This window comes from Saccoglossus kowalevskii, chromosome 11 (genome assembly GCF_978046115.1).
Source record: "Saccoglossus kowalevskii chromosome 11, keSacKowa6.1, whole genome shotgun sequence".
NCBI lineage: Eukaryota > Metazoa > Hemichordata > Enteropneusta > Harrimaniidae > Saccoglossus > Saccoglossus kowalevskii.
In genome coordinates, this window is record NC_140651.1 from 28,488,926 (window position 1) to 28,505,903 (window position 16,978).

General features: G+C 36.1%; 1 protein-coding gene across 1 annotated transcript; it reads right to left on the reverse strand.

Moving 5' to 3' along the window:
- Window positions 1-7,643: 7,643 nt before the first annotated feature.
- Window positions 7,644-16,950, reverse strand: LOC100374460 (uncharacterized). Its single transcript, XM_002732555.4, has 3 exons — window positions 16,736-16,950; window positions 13,990-14,145; window positions 7,644-8,540 (listed from the first exon to the last, which is right to left on the reverse strand). The coding sequence occupies exons 1-3, from the start codon at window positions 16,901-16,903 to the stop codon at window positions 7,962-7,964; spliced, it is 903 nt and encodes a 300-aa protein (XP_002732601.2). The 5' UTR covers window positions 16,904-16,950; the 3' UTR covers window positions 7,644-7,961.
- Between the last annotated feature and the right edge of the window lie 28 nt (window positions 16,951-16,978).

The window sequence follows — 16,978 nt, forward strand, 5'->3', positions numbered from 1 at the left end:
TGAATTCGTGTACGTAAATGCACTGAGACAATGCAATTAATTTGTGTTTCTTACTAATAACCAATAATTACTAATTTGCATAAGTATTAACCGTCACATAATGAAACTTGGTATATAAGTATGTGCCTTGGAACAATACACAGACCTAATTTATTTGGGGTTGAAATATATGCATAATAATTAACTTTTTTTTCAAGAACCAATCATTGCATTTCAATGAGATAACTGTTTATTCAAAGATGTGATCGCAGCCTTCCCACTACGTTACAAACACAGCTGCAATAAAATATTTAGTGCCTGAAATTGGGTTCTATCGTAGCTGGCTTTGTGTGCATTGTACACTACTTAACAATGGTTAAGTTAGTCATCATTAAATTAGTGTACTAGCATTCTAGCATATGACGTATATTTGATTTTTTTTAATCAAATCAAGACATGGCTTTGATCAACATCAGAATGGTTTTGATCAACACATGGTAACACTGGTACATGTTTTTTTTCACAGGTTAGTTTTAAGTTCAATGATGTATCTAGTACCTATTTAATCTACCAAGGTTCCAACGAAATTAGTTCAAATGCTGGTTTTGTTTTCATTTGTTGCACTAAATAGTCCCAAGTTGGCATCTTGATTGGATCATGAAATAAACTCGTATGCGTATATGTGTGTGCGAAACTGGAATAATATATGTTTATGCATAACCGAGATCCTAAACAACAATTCTTGATTTGTATACAAATTTGACAGTAAAATGGCCACCAGCCAGCCTTCTTCAATTGGCTCTTGAAGTAAATGTGATTAGGTGTGATGTGATACACGGACTGGATACGTTCGGCCTTTTTGAGTCCGATTTGCAAAACAGAATGACCTGCATTAAAGGTCTATGACGTAAATGAATTGTCAGCACAAATTTACCCCATATCATTTGTGTGTCTTATATATTGTGTTATACACACAATTATGCAAAAATTGTCACAAAAATGACGGGTAAAATCTAATATATAGGTATGGACTCCTTTTTTTTATATTATCTATTTTTTTGTCTATGATTAATTGTATCGTTTTACTAGCGATTATTACGTTATATATATATATATATAATATCTTGGCGAACATTCTTCTCAGTATTCACATTAACGCTCATCCCGACGATTTCGCAAAACTCGCCAATTTTGATTTAATCTGCTGGTGTCGACAGACGCACAAATGAACAAATATAATCGAAAGCCAACTAAGCCAACCAAAAACTAGAATAAAATTTTTGATGGAGGAATAATTCAGCCGACAATTAGGTCTTCAGATCTTTGTCGCCTAATACACCTAATCTTATATATATATATATATATATATATATATATATATATATATATATATATATATATATATATATATCATCAAAGCAAATGAAATAAGTTATAACATATTGCTATTAATTTTACAATGCAGTGACAAGACAGGCAAAATCTGGGGGGGGGGAACAATTCGTGCACACCATTGTTTAAAAATAATTTACATACCATTTTCCCCATCTCATAACCCCGTACTTTCATGTCTTGATATGTCGTATCATAACAATTAGTTCAAAACAATATTATTAGTATAACTACGAAATATATGTATAAAAACATGTACCATTTCTAGAAGACACAAAACAAAATCAACAGCTTGCCAGTATTCATTATTAGTAACCATAGCCGCCGCCATGTTGGTAGGACGTGTCGTAGCTCGGCTCTTCATCTCAAGTAACCGATCTTGTACTCGACTTGGTCTACGATGAATCATATTCGCTGCTGTGATTGTGGAACATTTAATGGAGTTTCTCTTTGTCAAGGTGATCTTGATTTATGTGGACCGTGTAGAAATAAGCGATTCAAAACTACGTTGACCATGAGTAGCTCCGAAGACAATGGCCAAATTGACTCTACCCTGGCCTTCGATGCTACTGGATCGAGCCGTGACAGCAATGACACTGCCACAACATCTATACCAGTGATAAATAAAATGCTCTGTTTTATTGTCGATAAAATGGATATCTTGCCAAATGATGTTATTGTAAACTTGTGCTTGGATACGTTTGGTGAGTCTGAAATTGACAATGCAAAATGCCTTTTGTTTGAACACTGTGGATGCCACAGCTCTCGTCGTTTGATCAGGCGACAGGGTGCTAAGAAATCACTCAACAATGTACAAGATATTATTGTTTTGCTCCAGGAGATCGATCCTAGCAATATACCATGCTTTGTTGCTAGAAACTTGTCGAAATTACCGCCTATTACTATGGATCACGTAGATTTCTCGTTGTTGCTGAAGGACAATAGCCAGTCGAAGTGTGATATTCAGGCACTTAAGCAATCTGTAGGTGTGATCAACAAGTGTTTCATGGATGTCTTTAATGATATTCGTGATATTAAAAACAAGCTGTGTCTGTCAGTGTCCACCAATCCAAATTCGCATTATCCTGACTGTCAGCCTGAAACTCAAGCTACCTTGCCGCCAACTCGACCTAATGTTAACGACCAGTTACGTAATGAGGTACATGTAATTACTGATAGCCAGGAGTGCACCCAAACACGTGTAAATGATGATCAACATGATGATGGTTCAGACGGTTTCATAATACAACGCAGTCGTCGTCACCGATATAGACACCGTAGCTATGCACGTGCACTTGTCGACGGAACAACGAATCCAGATATACATATACATGTACATGATTCACCTGCAAACCCGGACTCATTCCGTAAGCTACGAAAATACTCACATAAGTCTAATGAGCAGAGCGCTGATAGTCGTGCGAACATACGCCAAGTTGACCGTAAAGTTTTGATTGGTACTCGCAAAATCCGCCGACCAGATGACTGTAGTTCATAAAAGAATGAGTGTTTTCGTGTCCAGACTGGGTCCAGATACTACAGCTGAAATGCTAGATAAATATATATCAACCAACACGAACGTCAGCGATATTAAATGTGATCGTCTTGATACTAAGTTTAGTACATATTCATCATTTTGTATTACTACTACAGTGCCTAATTTTCAGAAAATCATGGATGCGAGTGCCTGGCCGGAAGGAGTGTTGGTGCGCAAGTACTTTCCTCGTCGTAACTAATGCAGAACCTTAACATCGTAACGTATAACTGTAGGTCTATAAAGTCTAGTAGACCAATTGTCAATAAACTATGTGATGAATGTGATATTTGTCTAATTCAGGAACACTGGCTAACAAATGACGACCTAGGGTACTTATCTACGATTCACAGTGATTTTTATGCATTTGGTGTTTCGGCCATTGATACAAGCAGTGATATACTTTCTGGTCGGCCTTATGGAGGGACAGCTATATTATGGAATAAAGCACTTGGAAGTGCGCTTAAAATTAGAACATTTAATGACTCCAGATTACTTGGTGCGGAAATCACTCTGGAGGACAACAATAGGCTTTTCATTTTGTGTGTTTATCTTCCAACGAATAATGTTGAAAACCGAGACGACTTTGTGGACTATCTAGCAAAAATTAACGCCATCATTCAGGAAAGTGGTACGCCTAATATTCTTGTTATTGGTGATTGGAATACTGATCTTCGTTCGCAGTCCTATTTCGGTAACGAGTTACGTGATTTCTGCAATGCTGCCGAATTACGAATCGCGGACATTGAAATGCTAGACAATTCAGGTGACAACTTTACATATGTGAGTGAAGCACATCACACGACCTCATGGATAGATCACTGCATTGCTTCTAATACTGCATATTGTGCAATAATTGGTATTAACATTATGTATGACCATGTTGCATCAGATCATATGCCTATGACCATTGCCTTCCAGTGTAGTAGCATGAAATCATGCGACTTAATAATTGGGAATTGTAAGGAGCGATCAATACGTCTTGACTGGTCCAACATCACGACGGAACAAATGAACCAATACGCTTACAACACGGATATTGGCCTGCATAACATTGTTTTACCAGTGGACGCCCTGGGTTGTACGCATGTTAACTGTCAGAATACTGACCATAAAAGAAATATTCATGATTATTACGAGAATATTGTCAACTCTCTTAAAAAAGCGACGGACATAACATTCGTACGCAAAAAGACTTTTGCATCTTACAAACCTGTCCCCGGATGGAATGACATTGTTAAGGATGCGCATAGCTTTGCAGGTGAATGCTTTTGGTTGTGGCGTCTTGCTGGCAAACCAAGAGAGGGCGCTATTCATGACACGATGAAGTCAGCGAGGGCCAAATTCAAACTTACACTGCGCAACTGCAAATCTGCACATTCTCGTATGACTGCAGACAAATTAGCCACTCACCTTTTAAATAAAGATGAACGCTCGTTCTGGAAAGAAGTCACGAAATTATACGCCACTTTCATTCCATCCTTTGTTGGGAATGCGTCTGGTGAGACGGACATTACAAAAATGTGGGCGAAATATTTTGAATCATCTCTGAACTCCATCACGAATGACACATATAAGTCCAAGGTGCTAAATAACATTACTGAAATTCACGAAAATGCTCATCCTGTGTCCTCTGTGGAAATTGGTGGGATTATTAAAAACCTGCCGCTAGAGAAATCTAGTGGTATGGATGGTTTATGTGCAGAACACTTGAAGTATGCGACTCCCAGTGTTAGTACGCATTTGTCAATGTGTATGTAGCCATTCTTTGTGCACGGCACACTCCCTCGCTCTATGATGGAAGTTGTTATAGTGCCACTCTTGAAAAATAAAACTGGAGATATTACCAGCACAGACAATTATCGTCCAATTGCAATAACATCTGTTTTGTCAAAAGTTTTTGAACATATATTACTCAAGAGGTGTGATAAGTTTTTTGAAACTACAGACAACCAGTTTGGTTTTAAAAAGAAACATTCCACAGATCTCTGTATTCTGCTCTTAAAAGAAACCATTCGCCAGTATAATAGCCTTGGTAGCAGTGTATTTGTGTGTTTTCTTGACGCGTCCAAGGCGTTCGACAGAGTTAACCATTGGACTTTATTTAACAAGTGTATTGAACGTAATGTTCCAGCGTATATCATTCGTGTTCTTGTAAATTCATATTGCAACCTGTTGTACTGTGTTAGATGGGGAAGTACCATCTCACAATTTGTTAATGTTTTCAATGGAGTTCGACAGGGAGTGGTAATGTCTCCAGCGCTGTTTAGTATTTATATGGATAATCTCAGTGTATTACTCAATAGCATGCCGTGTGGCTGTCTTATTGGCGATAAAATTAAAAACAATTTGAGCTACGCAGATGATATGCGTAATTGAGCCCTCTATTAAAGGTTTGCGCAAAATGTTACATATTTGTGAGTTATACGCTGAAGAGCATGACATTACCTACAACTCAACCAAGTCTAAATCTATGCATTTCTATGGTTGTAATTGCATAGACATTTGCCCTCCACTGTATTTATATAATAATAATGTTGACCAGTTTAATTATCTAGGACATAAAATAGCTCGTGACCTGAAAGACGATGCGGACATTGATTGTCAGAAACGTTTATTCTGTGTGAGGGCAAACATTATGCTACGTAAATTTAATTACTGCAGCAACGAAGTCAAACTTTTGCTATTTAAAACATTCTGTTCTAGTTTGTATTGCTGCCAATTATGGTGTATGTATAGAAAATCTACCGTTAATGCCCTTCGGGTCAGTTATAATAATGCTTTCCGTAAACTGTTGGGGTACGTCCGTGACTGTAGCGCAAGCACTATGTTCGTTGAAAACCGCACAAACACATTTACCAGTTTATATAGAAAGCTAATTTATGCTTTTATGGATCGATTACGAACATCAAACAATACACTTGTGTGTGCCTTGCTCAATAATGATGTGAGATGGAAGTCTACCTTAGTGCAGCATTGGACAAAGGTCAAATCTGTATGGTTTGTAATTTTATTTTATTACATATTTGTTTGTATCTTTTTCTTTATATATGGACTATGTCTGAAATAAAACCATAATAATAATTCCAGAAACAAGTGGTATCAATGACCACTACTGACGAGGTAAGAACGTCACAGGCATGAATCATCAAGTCCATGTGGTTGAACATTCACCTATTTAAATTCCACCACAGCCATAAATCGGTGCATCAACTATAACCATTGAACTGACTCACTGAAAACAGTGTGTGCCGTGATCCAAGCAAAATCGACCCGAATGAGCACATTAAATCTCAGACTATTAGTGAGACATGGTCCGAGTACTAATGAAAGTAAAGAGCTTATGATGTATCTAATATATTCGCTATATGCTAGTATCAGGACCCATTTTTATTTTAATAAAATGACAAGAAGCCATCGCCGAAATTTGGTTTATTGCTTCGTTTTACCCACATGCATAATTTGCTGTGTATTGTGTGAAATCATTCCGTCAGACGATCGCAATGACCACCGCTGTTTAACGAGGATTTCAGTGTTGTAGTTTTATTGGTGATTCGTGTACGCATTGCCATATTGGCAATGTTACATAATAGTCTGTAATTTTACATGTTACAAATTGCCCTCATTAGTCATTGTTTGTCACAAATGATTTTAAAGGTGCATTATAGATTACTGCATGAGATTATTTGAATAATTTTATTTACCAGGGAACAATCAAAAATCAAGTCACATACAATATCATCTTCAGCATTAGATATTTTATGTTATTTCATTGAGGGTATAGTGTTGGGGCTCCAAAATGGTCGCCAAAATCCAGTTGAAATATGAAAAAGTCATGTCAAATATGTGTGATTATTATTGATATTGTGGGGGAGAGCGCCCTCAATGGTATAAACTATGCTGGCAACAGATAATCCAAACCATTGTGACAATTAGGCTAATGATTTTTAAAAAGCACTTGTATCAATTGATGAATATGTAAAAAAAAAACAATGCATAACACGTTTTGTTTTACTTGCCAGTTAGGCATGTAATTTGCTTGTTACATTTTAAATATTTCCTTGTTCAAAAAACAATAAGCATGCATAAATCATGCATCGATGCATAGCTTAGTGTGTACATGTATGTTTGTATAAAAATATGTTACTATTATTTTAAATATGTACGCTCATGTTTACTTGCAGTTATGTGTGCAACATGTGGAAATACTTGTGTTGAAAATTGTGATTACTGTATTGCGTTTAATAATATATTAATAAATTACTATCAAACTTGCATTGCCAAATTCTACTTCTTGTAATTCTATGTAATTATAGGATAATTTCCTTGCAGTTAGACAGATTGTATTTACATACAAGGTGGCCATAGAGGATTGGTATTGGAGAAACAATTCATTTTCTGTAATGTATTTGTTCTTTATTTAGTAAACCTAGTGTTTAATATTTTATTGTAATTCACAGCTTTATGGGATTTGTAAATTCACTTTGGTAAGGTTTGTAATTTTATTTTTGATGCACGTTCGCTGACCGGGTTAGCCGAGTTGCCTTGATCCTCAGTCTGATCCTTGGTAGCACACTGGGTGCATGTGATCTTGGTTAGTGTCAGTCTCTTCTCGGTGGGTGAACAAAAATTAAACTGTAATTATGCACGAAGACGTTTAATTCGGACAATAGAAAAAAATAGCGGCAGTGAGCTCTCAAAATTGTTGCTAATAGCTTTATATTATTAGTATTACCAATTTTACAGTGAAAATCCCCTGTACTTTATTGAAAAAGAAATACAAGCACACGTTCCAGTTGATATTCGGGTGGATGCAATTAAAATTTGGCAGTATGTACGATGGCCGATTCGATACCTTGACGTGGGTCACATATTGTATTGCTCATATCGTATAAGTGGTAGCACCTAATGTTGCATCTTCGAAAATCCATTGCTTTTTTACGGCATCTGGGTTAGTCTGTATATGAAACACGATGCCAGCAAGAATGCATAGTTGATTTGAAACGAAATTTTTGACTAAGGCAAATAGACAAATATATATATATATATGTACGGGTCAAAATGTAGATGGCCGGATGACAGATGCTCCTGCTTTGTTAATTAATCGACTGAAAGCGTAGTTTTCCGCACAATTTCCGAATGGCCAAAGTGCTGGACGATAATCCGTGGGAGAAGGATGATACTTTACTGTCGGATAAATTTGTTGACACTGCGTACATGGAGGTATAAGTGACACGCAAGGAAATTTTAGATGTTGCAGTCGTGTTTTGCCCCACGCTCGTTTCAACTGATAGGCTGTGGAAAAGACTTTCCCACTTGAAACAACTTGAAGTTTTACTTTAATAGACTCTTCAGCCGCCATTGCCACTTGTATTGCCTCTTTAATGCACTTATGAAATATTCCGCGCGCCATCATCCCATTGATGTATGGCTTTTTTAGACTCTTGCAGGGAACACTGCCACCCCATGAAACAATTTTAGGAACGTCTATCTTTGCTTGGCAAATGGTGGTTGATTCGAGGATATTGTTCCTGTCACGCTGTCCTGGTTCGCACGGCTTAAGTTTCTCGTGATAGTATAGTAGTCTTGACAGAACAATCTCATCACAGTCAGAAAAACCATGTAGCAAATCGATCTGAAAGTATATCAACATGTCATGAATAGTTCGTTCTGTACAACGTACAAGTGCATATGTTATCCCATTATTATTATTTATTAATTCAAACGTAGACATTTATTATTTAACACGCTCGCATAAATTTGTCGCAGCCGCTTTTATGGACTACGATGAAACACTCTTCCACATAACAACCTAATAAAACAGTGTCAATTGTCGAGCGGCCAAAATCCCGAAAAGGCTTATAATTTAAAGTTGTTGTTAAATCCCCTGTGAGAAACGTATTCGTAGATCGTATTCTGAACATTTGATTGACCCGTACATTATTTATTTGTGCTTATCAGATACATTTATTTATTTATTATTTTAAGTAATTATTTCCTGTGTATGGGTATATCAGAGATGGTGAGCTAAGGCCACACCGACTTAATTGTATGGATGACATCCACGCGCGCATTAGTTTTCGCCTTTTCTCTCTCAAAAAAAAAAAAAAATCTCCAACGACGAGTCTCTACAGATCGGTTTTCTGTCCGGAACTTGCCGACTCATATTGTCGCAAAGCGCCGGCTTGTCGTAAAACTTATTTTGGACTATCTAAAAACGTGCCAATTTTGTCGTAAATGATCTTCTGCACATGCGTATTGCGTTGCCAGGAATACGTGAGCATAACAGTTCAGAGGAAAAACTGAGGGATTGTTGTAGACTGGTACGCAATTGACGTCGGCCAGGGAGATATGACGTTTACACAGCTATACGAGAGATTGGTTAAAGCTAACCCCTACTGTGTAGAGAGGAGCAAGCAAGGACATTTCTGTATCATTGCAATGTTTTGTTAGTTATTGTCATAAAGTAGTGATATGTACATTCCGCCTTGACTTGTACTGAACATGATGTCCATGTTGTACCTTGCATGCAGTGTTTTTGACTGAAGGTACAGTAGAACGTCGATTATCCGAACTGTTAGGGGGACATGCTTTTTGTTCGGTTATGCAAACAGTTCGGATATGCGATCTTGTGTGGGCGTGCTCAAGTTTACAGGCTCACTACACACAAATTCTAACACACATGACTGTAATGAAATCAAACAATAATACATGTAGAGTACGTCATTAAAAACATTTTTATTTAATCAGTAATATATTGTAATAAAAATGTTGCATGCTGGAATGTTAAAAAGTGTTTCAAAATGTCCGTAAAATGTAGCGATAATAAAGTTCTTGGGAAAACCAAGTCCCGGAACCAAGTGAAGACGGATTTCTCTGAATGATCGTCATAGGCTGTTTTCGTTATCTTTCGTTTCAGTCCTGCACTTGAATCCATTTTACTGAAAAAATCCAGCAGCTTTTGTTTTGCCTTGATATCGGATATCATCGATTTACCAACACCATACTCGATAGATAGATTGCTTGCGGTTTCGCCACGTTCTAGTTGATTTATAATTGACAACTTTGCGTCCAAATCAAGCACACAGCGTTTGCATTTCACTGGGGGTAGCCACGCCAACGCTAGATAAAAGACGCTGATAAAGTAAACAGGTGAAAGGTCGCTTCGTATTCGCTGTGTATAGATCGGCTAGCGGCTCGATGTTACCAGATTGCTCTGGGATTTTCGAATGGTAAACTGCTACAAGATGTCCCGATTTTATTGGATTCAGCAAAGTTTTTAACACCTAGAACGATTTACATAATAAATTGTTGTAAAAATCCAGGTTGGCTACTGTGATCATCGGACGTAAACACTTCGACGCTGTGAACCATCAAACGGCCCGCCGACTGTGGTCATTGGTTGCCGTTGTCTGCTGATAAACCATCAAAGAGGCACACCAAGGGGTTGTCGTTTCGCCTCTCTTTTTCACTGCACTATTAAACTGGCGTCGCTTCTGTGGCAAGACATCCCAAAAGTTATTTTCTTTCTTTTTTTATTCCGAAGAGGATGTGACTTCTCATACTGGACATTAAAATTAAAAATCGGAAAAAACATGGGATCGGCCGCGTTTCTTTGACGGCAGTGGAACACCGTACAATTTTCCCGGGAAACGTATCCGAACTGTGGTGACTTACAACTTGGTAAAGTTAAGGATCTGACTGTAAACAGTGGAGAAGACATTTGATGAAGTTTGTGTTTTTAGGACATTTTTTATTTACAGTGGAACACTGGTGTGGCGTAATAGGCTTGTCTGAATTTAGGAAATTATTGGATACTGTAATTCGTTTCATTGTTTGCGCAGACACTGTAAACAATGAACGTACACGTGAAAGACGTCGGATTACATGTTGATAACAGCTTTATTGAAAGTGTTGCACCAGGAAATCACACAAGGCGACTGTAGTATTTATTGTTCACAGTTGACTTTTGTATTACTATACGGAACACAGCCAGACCTGCATACAAACTTTGGGGGACACACAGTAGGTTCGGATAACCGAACATTTCGGATAATCGACGTTCTACTGTACTTCATCATGACTACATGTACTAGAGCTTGTCTGAAATGGTTATACCTGTGACAGTAATACAGTACGAGATGTGTATATCAACATGTGCCTCCTACAAATAAAGACTTCTTGTTGTTCTTTGATACATTGTGTTCTGTGGTCCAATTCGTAATAGCAGCTCCGTAGTCCTGTGCTTTTAGCAGGATTTTTTTTTTGGCAGGATTTTTTTTTCGCCCTCTCGCATTAGTTTTGGGGTCTCCAGAGGATGTCATCCATAAAATTAAATCAGTGTGGCCTAATATTTAGTTATCGTGATATATACAGTACAAACTAAGTAAACAAGACGAACATACAATTAACACAGAAAGGAACACGCTGAAAAATCAATGCTATATACTCGATTGTTAGGAGATGTACAAGAAACTAGTGGATTTAAGAGAGTTTGGCTTAAGCCATGTGATGATTTTATATAAGTACCACTAAATATCAACCTACTAGTATGATTACGTCATTAATTTAGATAAATACGTAAATTAATAATAACTTTATTACACTACTAAAAAACCTTCAGAGGGTTTTTGTATGGTAAGGAACATAAATACATACAATACATAAGAGATAAAAATAAAATGTTAGTAAAATAAAATAAAAAAATAAATTAATTACTTTCTGTGGTTTTAAAAATTGTGCTCTTTAAGTATTTTGCTAAAGCTATATTATTCTCCATAATCTTTTTAAATATGAAATTCACATCCATTGTGTAAATATTTATTGAACACTCATCAAACAGTTTTTTTCTTTGTTCTATATAGCCAGTACAAAATAGCAGGAAATGTTTTTCATCTCCTAATGCTTTAGTGTTACATTTATTACAGTGTCTATTTTCTAATTCTATTTTGGGCTTTGTTCTTCTACCTAATTCTATTTCTAAGTTGTGGTCACTCAGACGGAATTTTGAAAGCATTTTCCTGAGGCTGAAATTTGAAATGTTTTGCAAATAATTTTCCATATTATAGCTTACTTTGAATAGTTTGTATGTTCTCAGTTTTGTTCCCCTATTTTCATTGGTTTCACTGAAATTTAGTTTTTCTCTCCATCTTTGAATATAAAACTCAGATAGTCTGAGTTTTACTTTTTTTAGTATTTGATTCCAATTTTCCATATTGTGATCATTTTTTATTTTAATTAGATCATGTCCCAGTGTAGCATTAATAGTCCTTACCCAGTTTGAATTAATTTTTATCATTTCATCCAGGGCTAATTTGTAAATCCAATTTGTTAAGGTATTCCATTTGAAAACAAATATTAAGGTAGCGAGACTATTATTTGTGTTGAATATTACGATTTTCACATTTATTTATTAATTGATGAAATGCACTATAAACTTGCATCTGATAAAGTCAACGTAACCTAGAATTTCATGTAAGTTGGTTAAAATGTTGATTTTCTGAAGGGAAGCAAGGCAGTTTCAGTAGTGTTTTCCAAAATCAACAACACAGGTTTAGTCTGTGTGCCGATAAGTTTCAAAGATTAACTCAAGGCAAAGCAATGTTAGGATGTGTTATCAGTAGCTATCTGACACACAATGAGTGTTTCCAAACATTTGAGTGGTTTGTCTCCGCCCCCGTTTATTTCACAGATTAGTCATATGCATATGAATGTATCAGACACAAGGTCACACAGCCACTGAAAAAATCATTGATTTTGGCGTTTTCATCTGCCGATTTTATCGAATTATAGCTATCCCATTCCTTTATTTTTTGGTTTCCAATAGCCTTACACATTTGGATTCCCCCTACACATGTTAAAGCAGACCATGAAGGAAAAACAAATCGTTTGTGTCGATAAACAAGTTTGAAAATCTTTGCTGTTACTTCATGGACGTTTTCTAGGAGTTTATGTTTTTCAAAATACAAGGTCTTTAACAAAAAATAACGTCGTCGGATTAACACCAAATTTTCACAGCTTTAAGGTGACAATGAGAGGAACTTGAATGTGTCCAGACAAACTATTTCATGGATTATTTACCAATGTGTTGTGGTTTGAGTTGGGGGCAATGTGACTAAAACAGAAATTAAAATTCAGGACACTATTTTTCAAAACGCGTTGCTTGCATAAAACTGACCAGACACATTCAATTTACCAGACTATTGAACAACTAGGAAAAGTGAAAAAAACCTTATCACCAGCATAAATGCGTAATTATTTTTTTTACAAAAAAAGTATTTTTTCACTTTTGATTGAGTAACGCACCGTAGAATGCAAATACGGGCATGGCAAACACACCTTTGAAAAGCTTGAAGTCTGGCGATTCCAAAAATATATACTTTCCTGGGTCTATTTGTAGTCGTTTGGTCACAATTAGAAGATGAAAACAAGTATGTAAATAATAGTCCCGCTACCTTAAAGACCTGAATATCCAAACAAATCTTCGGTCATTGTATTTTATTAATGAATTTTACATCAAACTACCTTTTAGTTTATATATTACATGATGTGATGTGATTCGAGTTTATTTTGGCCAGAACATCAACTACTGTAAAACCGTCTTTTTAGCTAGCATGTTATTTTAGCTAATTTAGCTAATCTGTAATTTCGTTAATTCAAGATGCAGCTAATTTAACAGAAAGTATATTCTCACAGGGAGATAGTCGACACTTTAGCTAAATTGAGATTCTGTTAATTCATGCCAAGAGTCAAATCTGCTAAAATTGCATGCACTATTTCAACGTGTTCTACAGTAATTTAAACAATCATGCCATTCTTGTAATAGTAATTTCTCATTTGATGACTTCAATTCGAAGTATAGTCATCTATGACATTAAACGCACAGTTGTTGTGATTGATCGAACTGTTATTTTGAATTTCTAAATGTTATTTGAATATTTATAAATTAACCATAAACTAAATCCACTGAGAGTTATTGTCCCTATGGTTTTTATTTCACAATTGTTCTACTTATAAGACACAATACATTGAAGTGGGTGTGTCTCATCAGTGATCTATTCCACCATGAAAGAAAACAATCTTACCATCTCCAATAACAGTACATATGGATGTCTCGGCCATTTTCTTTGTTCATCTGTTAATCTATGTAAAGGAAATGACTGTGTAGCATCATGAAGGAGTTTGTTGTCTGATACACGTTTTTTCTGTTTCTCTAGAGAGAATTGCAGACTTCGTATATACTAATAAAAATAAAAAAAAAACCTACTATGTAACTATCTATTTTCCGCAACAAATAAAATGTTATTTATACACCACAAAACACTTATGAATTCAAATTTGCATAACTTACGTAGGTTTTCAACAATATATTTTATAGGTTAGCAATTTTGAAATCCTTAAAAAGGTACAATATACATTTAGGCAATAGGCGTATTCCTATAGTTGTCATTATTTTGAAGAACTTGCGTCATTGTAACAAATTATCTGCTTTTTATCTCGTTCAAAACATTCATTTAGTACCATGTTTGAGCAAGTCTGGATATAGAAAAAATCATTGAAAATACTACGTAGTCTTTAGTTTACATATGCGTCACGTGACGTGACAGACTTGCCAGCGCATCATTGTCAAAATGACCAAACCTGCAATTTCTAGAGAAATATTACAGTAATACGGTTGAAATTTACAAGATATACCATGAAACTGTGTCCCGATTGTTTTAAGAACCTGTATACAGAAAAGTGTTTTACTGCCCAGTATTTTATGTTTGATGGGAATGTTAGACGTTTCGGCCACTATTTTTACCAAGACACCGTGACACACATGATTTATATAATAATATGTAACTTTCGCCGAATTGAGAGACTCAATTTGTATATCTTGCATATCCTCCATAAAGTCGGACATTACGATAATAATGCATATCCCAAAGATGAGGATGTTCATTGAGCACAGTTTAAGTATGACATAAAAGTAAAATATCACATTATAATAGTTCGCATGACTTTATTGCAAAGAATGATGAATATATTATAACAAGGCGTTTATATTATACAATACCTGTACAGATGTAATTTTAATACATCTAAATGTTAGCATACTGCAAATCAAGTATGCAATAGTCAACCGTATATTTAGATCGCAGCAGTGAATAATAGACCGGCAGCTGCATGTCACTTGTCCTTGGCACAAACATGTGCGAACAGACGACATAACATGAATTTTATCAATCAAAGGCAATTGAAAATTTGACCCGAGTATCTAATCACCTTTTCCGGGCATTTTCCATGGCCAACTTTTGATTGAGACGATTGTCTTCAAAATGAAACCCGCGCCACGCAACACGATATTTTTTCTTGTACGTTGTAATTGTTTATTAATTTATTTTCTTCAGTGAGTACGCCGTCGGCCAATATGAAAGGCTAGCTGTGATTGGCTATAGCTTATGCAAGATTTGAACTGCATTTATACGGGCATTGAGTCACTTCCTGTGGGCTTGCGCGATTACCAAAACTTCCAGCAAATTAATAATAAATTAAAATAAATAAAATAAAAGGTATAATAAAAATAAATATACACATATTTAAAAAAAAATAAAAAAATAAAGCCCAAGCAAGGATCTTATTTTAAGCAGACTAGGGAGTATCAAACAAGTTAAGCATCAGGAATACTCTCTCCAGTGACGTCACATTGTCCTCGTTCGACCTGAAGATAATGGCTGCAACGGAGAAACGTGTAGTACGCAGCACTAAATCCCGGGAAAACATTAAACTAATGGTTTTTGTAACGGTTTTGGTGAGAGTTTAATAAACATAATATCAAATGCGATATCTTTGGTGGTGTGATATGAAAAATATTCTGCTTTTGTCGTCATTTATTTGCGATGTAATTTGACGTCGCACGTTTGTGTTACACGAGTCTATGAGCGGAACTACAGCTCTTCTGTGTCGACAAATGTCCTAATATGTGAAAATAGCAAATTCAATGACACAAAATATATCAAAAATGACTAAAATAACATCACAAAGACTGAAGAAGAGCTATGAACTATTCAAAACCCAGACATATTTATCTATCTCATTGTCATGTTAATCATTGAGACATACGTGGCACTAACCTAGTAGGATAAGAGTTCCTTAGGGCCTCCAAACCCCAAACTCTATCCTAACTCTGTCCTAACCCTGTCCCCCCACCATTTCAATTGTATATATCTCTCTTCGGGTCGCCTATATTTATTTGGAGGGGTATATTAAATTATATTGAGGGGTTGAAGTGTGGGGTCAGGGCTCAGGTTATGGGTGAGGGGCCACAAGGAACTCTTTCCCAAAACATAATTTGCTACCAATTCATTACCAGTTCATTGACCTGTACCTTATTAATGATGTTGTTGTTAAAAGACATCTATGAAATGGCGTAAATTTGAAGGGGTTGTGCGTTTTGCCAGTGATGTGCTAACATTCATTGTTGTGTACGTATGGACAATCCATCACGTGCAAACATTACTGTTCCAAAGTATTCACTGGCTGTATACATTTCACCTAATCCTCAAAAAAATTAAACATTATGCAAAACACAACAGTACAAGTTTATTTTAATTTAATTTTTCAAACCCATATTTTTGTGGCATCCTGGTAAAATTCTTATTTTCTAATCAGCTACAGTGATTCGTCTAAGTTAGAAGAAATATTTTCATGTGTTTAGAAAACAAATGACTTCATGCTCTGCCTTAACAGGCTAAAGTTCGTTGTTATTCTATTGATGCATGACGCCCACAGACCATGGAGCTCCATGCACAGACCATGGAAGGTACTAACTTCCATGCACAGACTAACCTCTATCGTAAGGGACGTGATCTGTTCACGTGATTCCTGGCCGAGTCTTCCACACAACGGCAGAATGTCGTCATATAAGACGACCATGAACCTCTCAACGCACAAATGTGCAATCCCTCGTTCGTAGTTGAAATGTCTTTCCTCGTAGAAGACATTTGTCCGATTCATTTTAAATCAAACACGTAGAGAAATGCTCCAATCACAAGCCACCGAGTAAGTGACGAAATTGAACAGTAAAGAATG

What these genes read in the sequence shown, in the direction of transcription:
- LOC100374460 (XM_002732555.4), bottom strand. Translation starts at nt 16,903, where the DNA reads ATGAATCGGACAAATGTCTTCTACGAGGAAAGACATTTCAACTACGAA. An exon ending in TCACGTCCCTTACGATAGAG is followed by an intron (nt 14,146 to 16,735) that starts GTTAGTCTGTGC and finishes TATTTTTATTAG; the next exon opens with TATATACGAAGTCTGCAATT. An exon ending in ATGTACTGTTATTGGAGATG is followed by an intron (nt 8,541 to 13,989) that starts GTAAGATTGTTT and finishes ATATACTTTCAG; the next exon opens with ATCGATTTGCTACATGGTTT.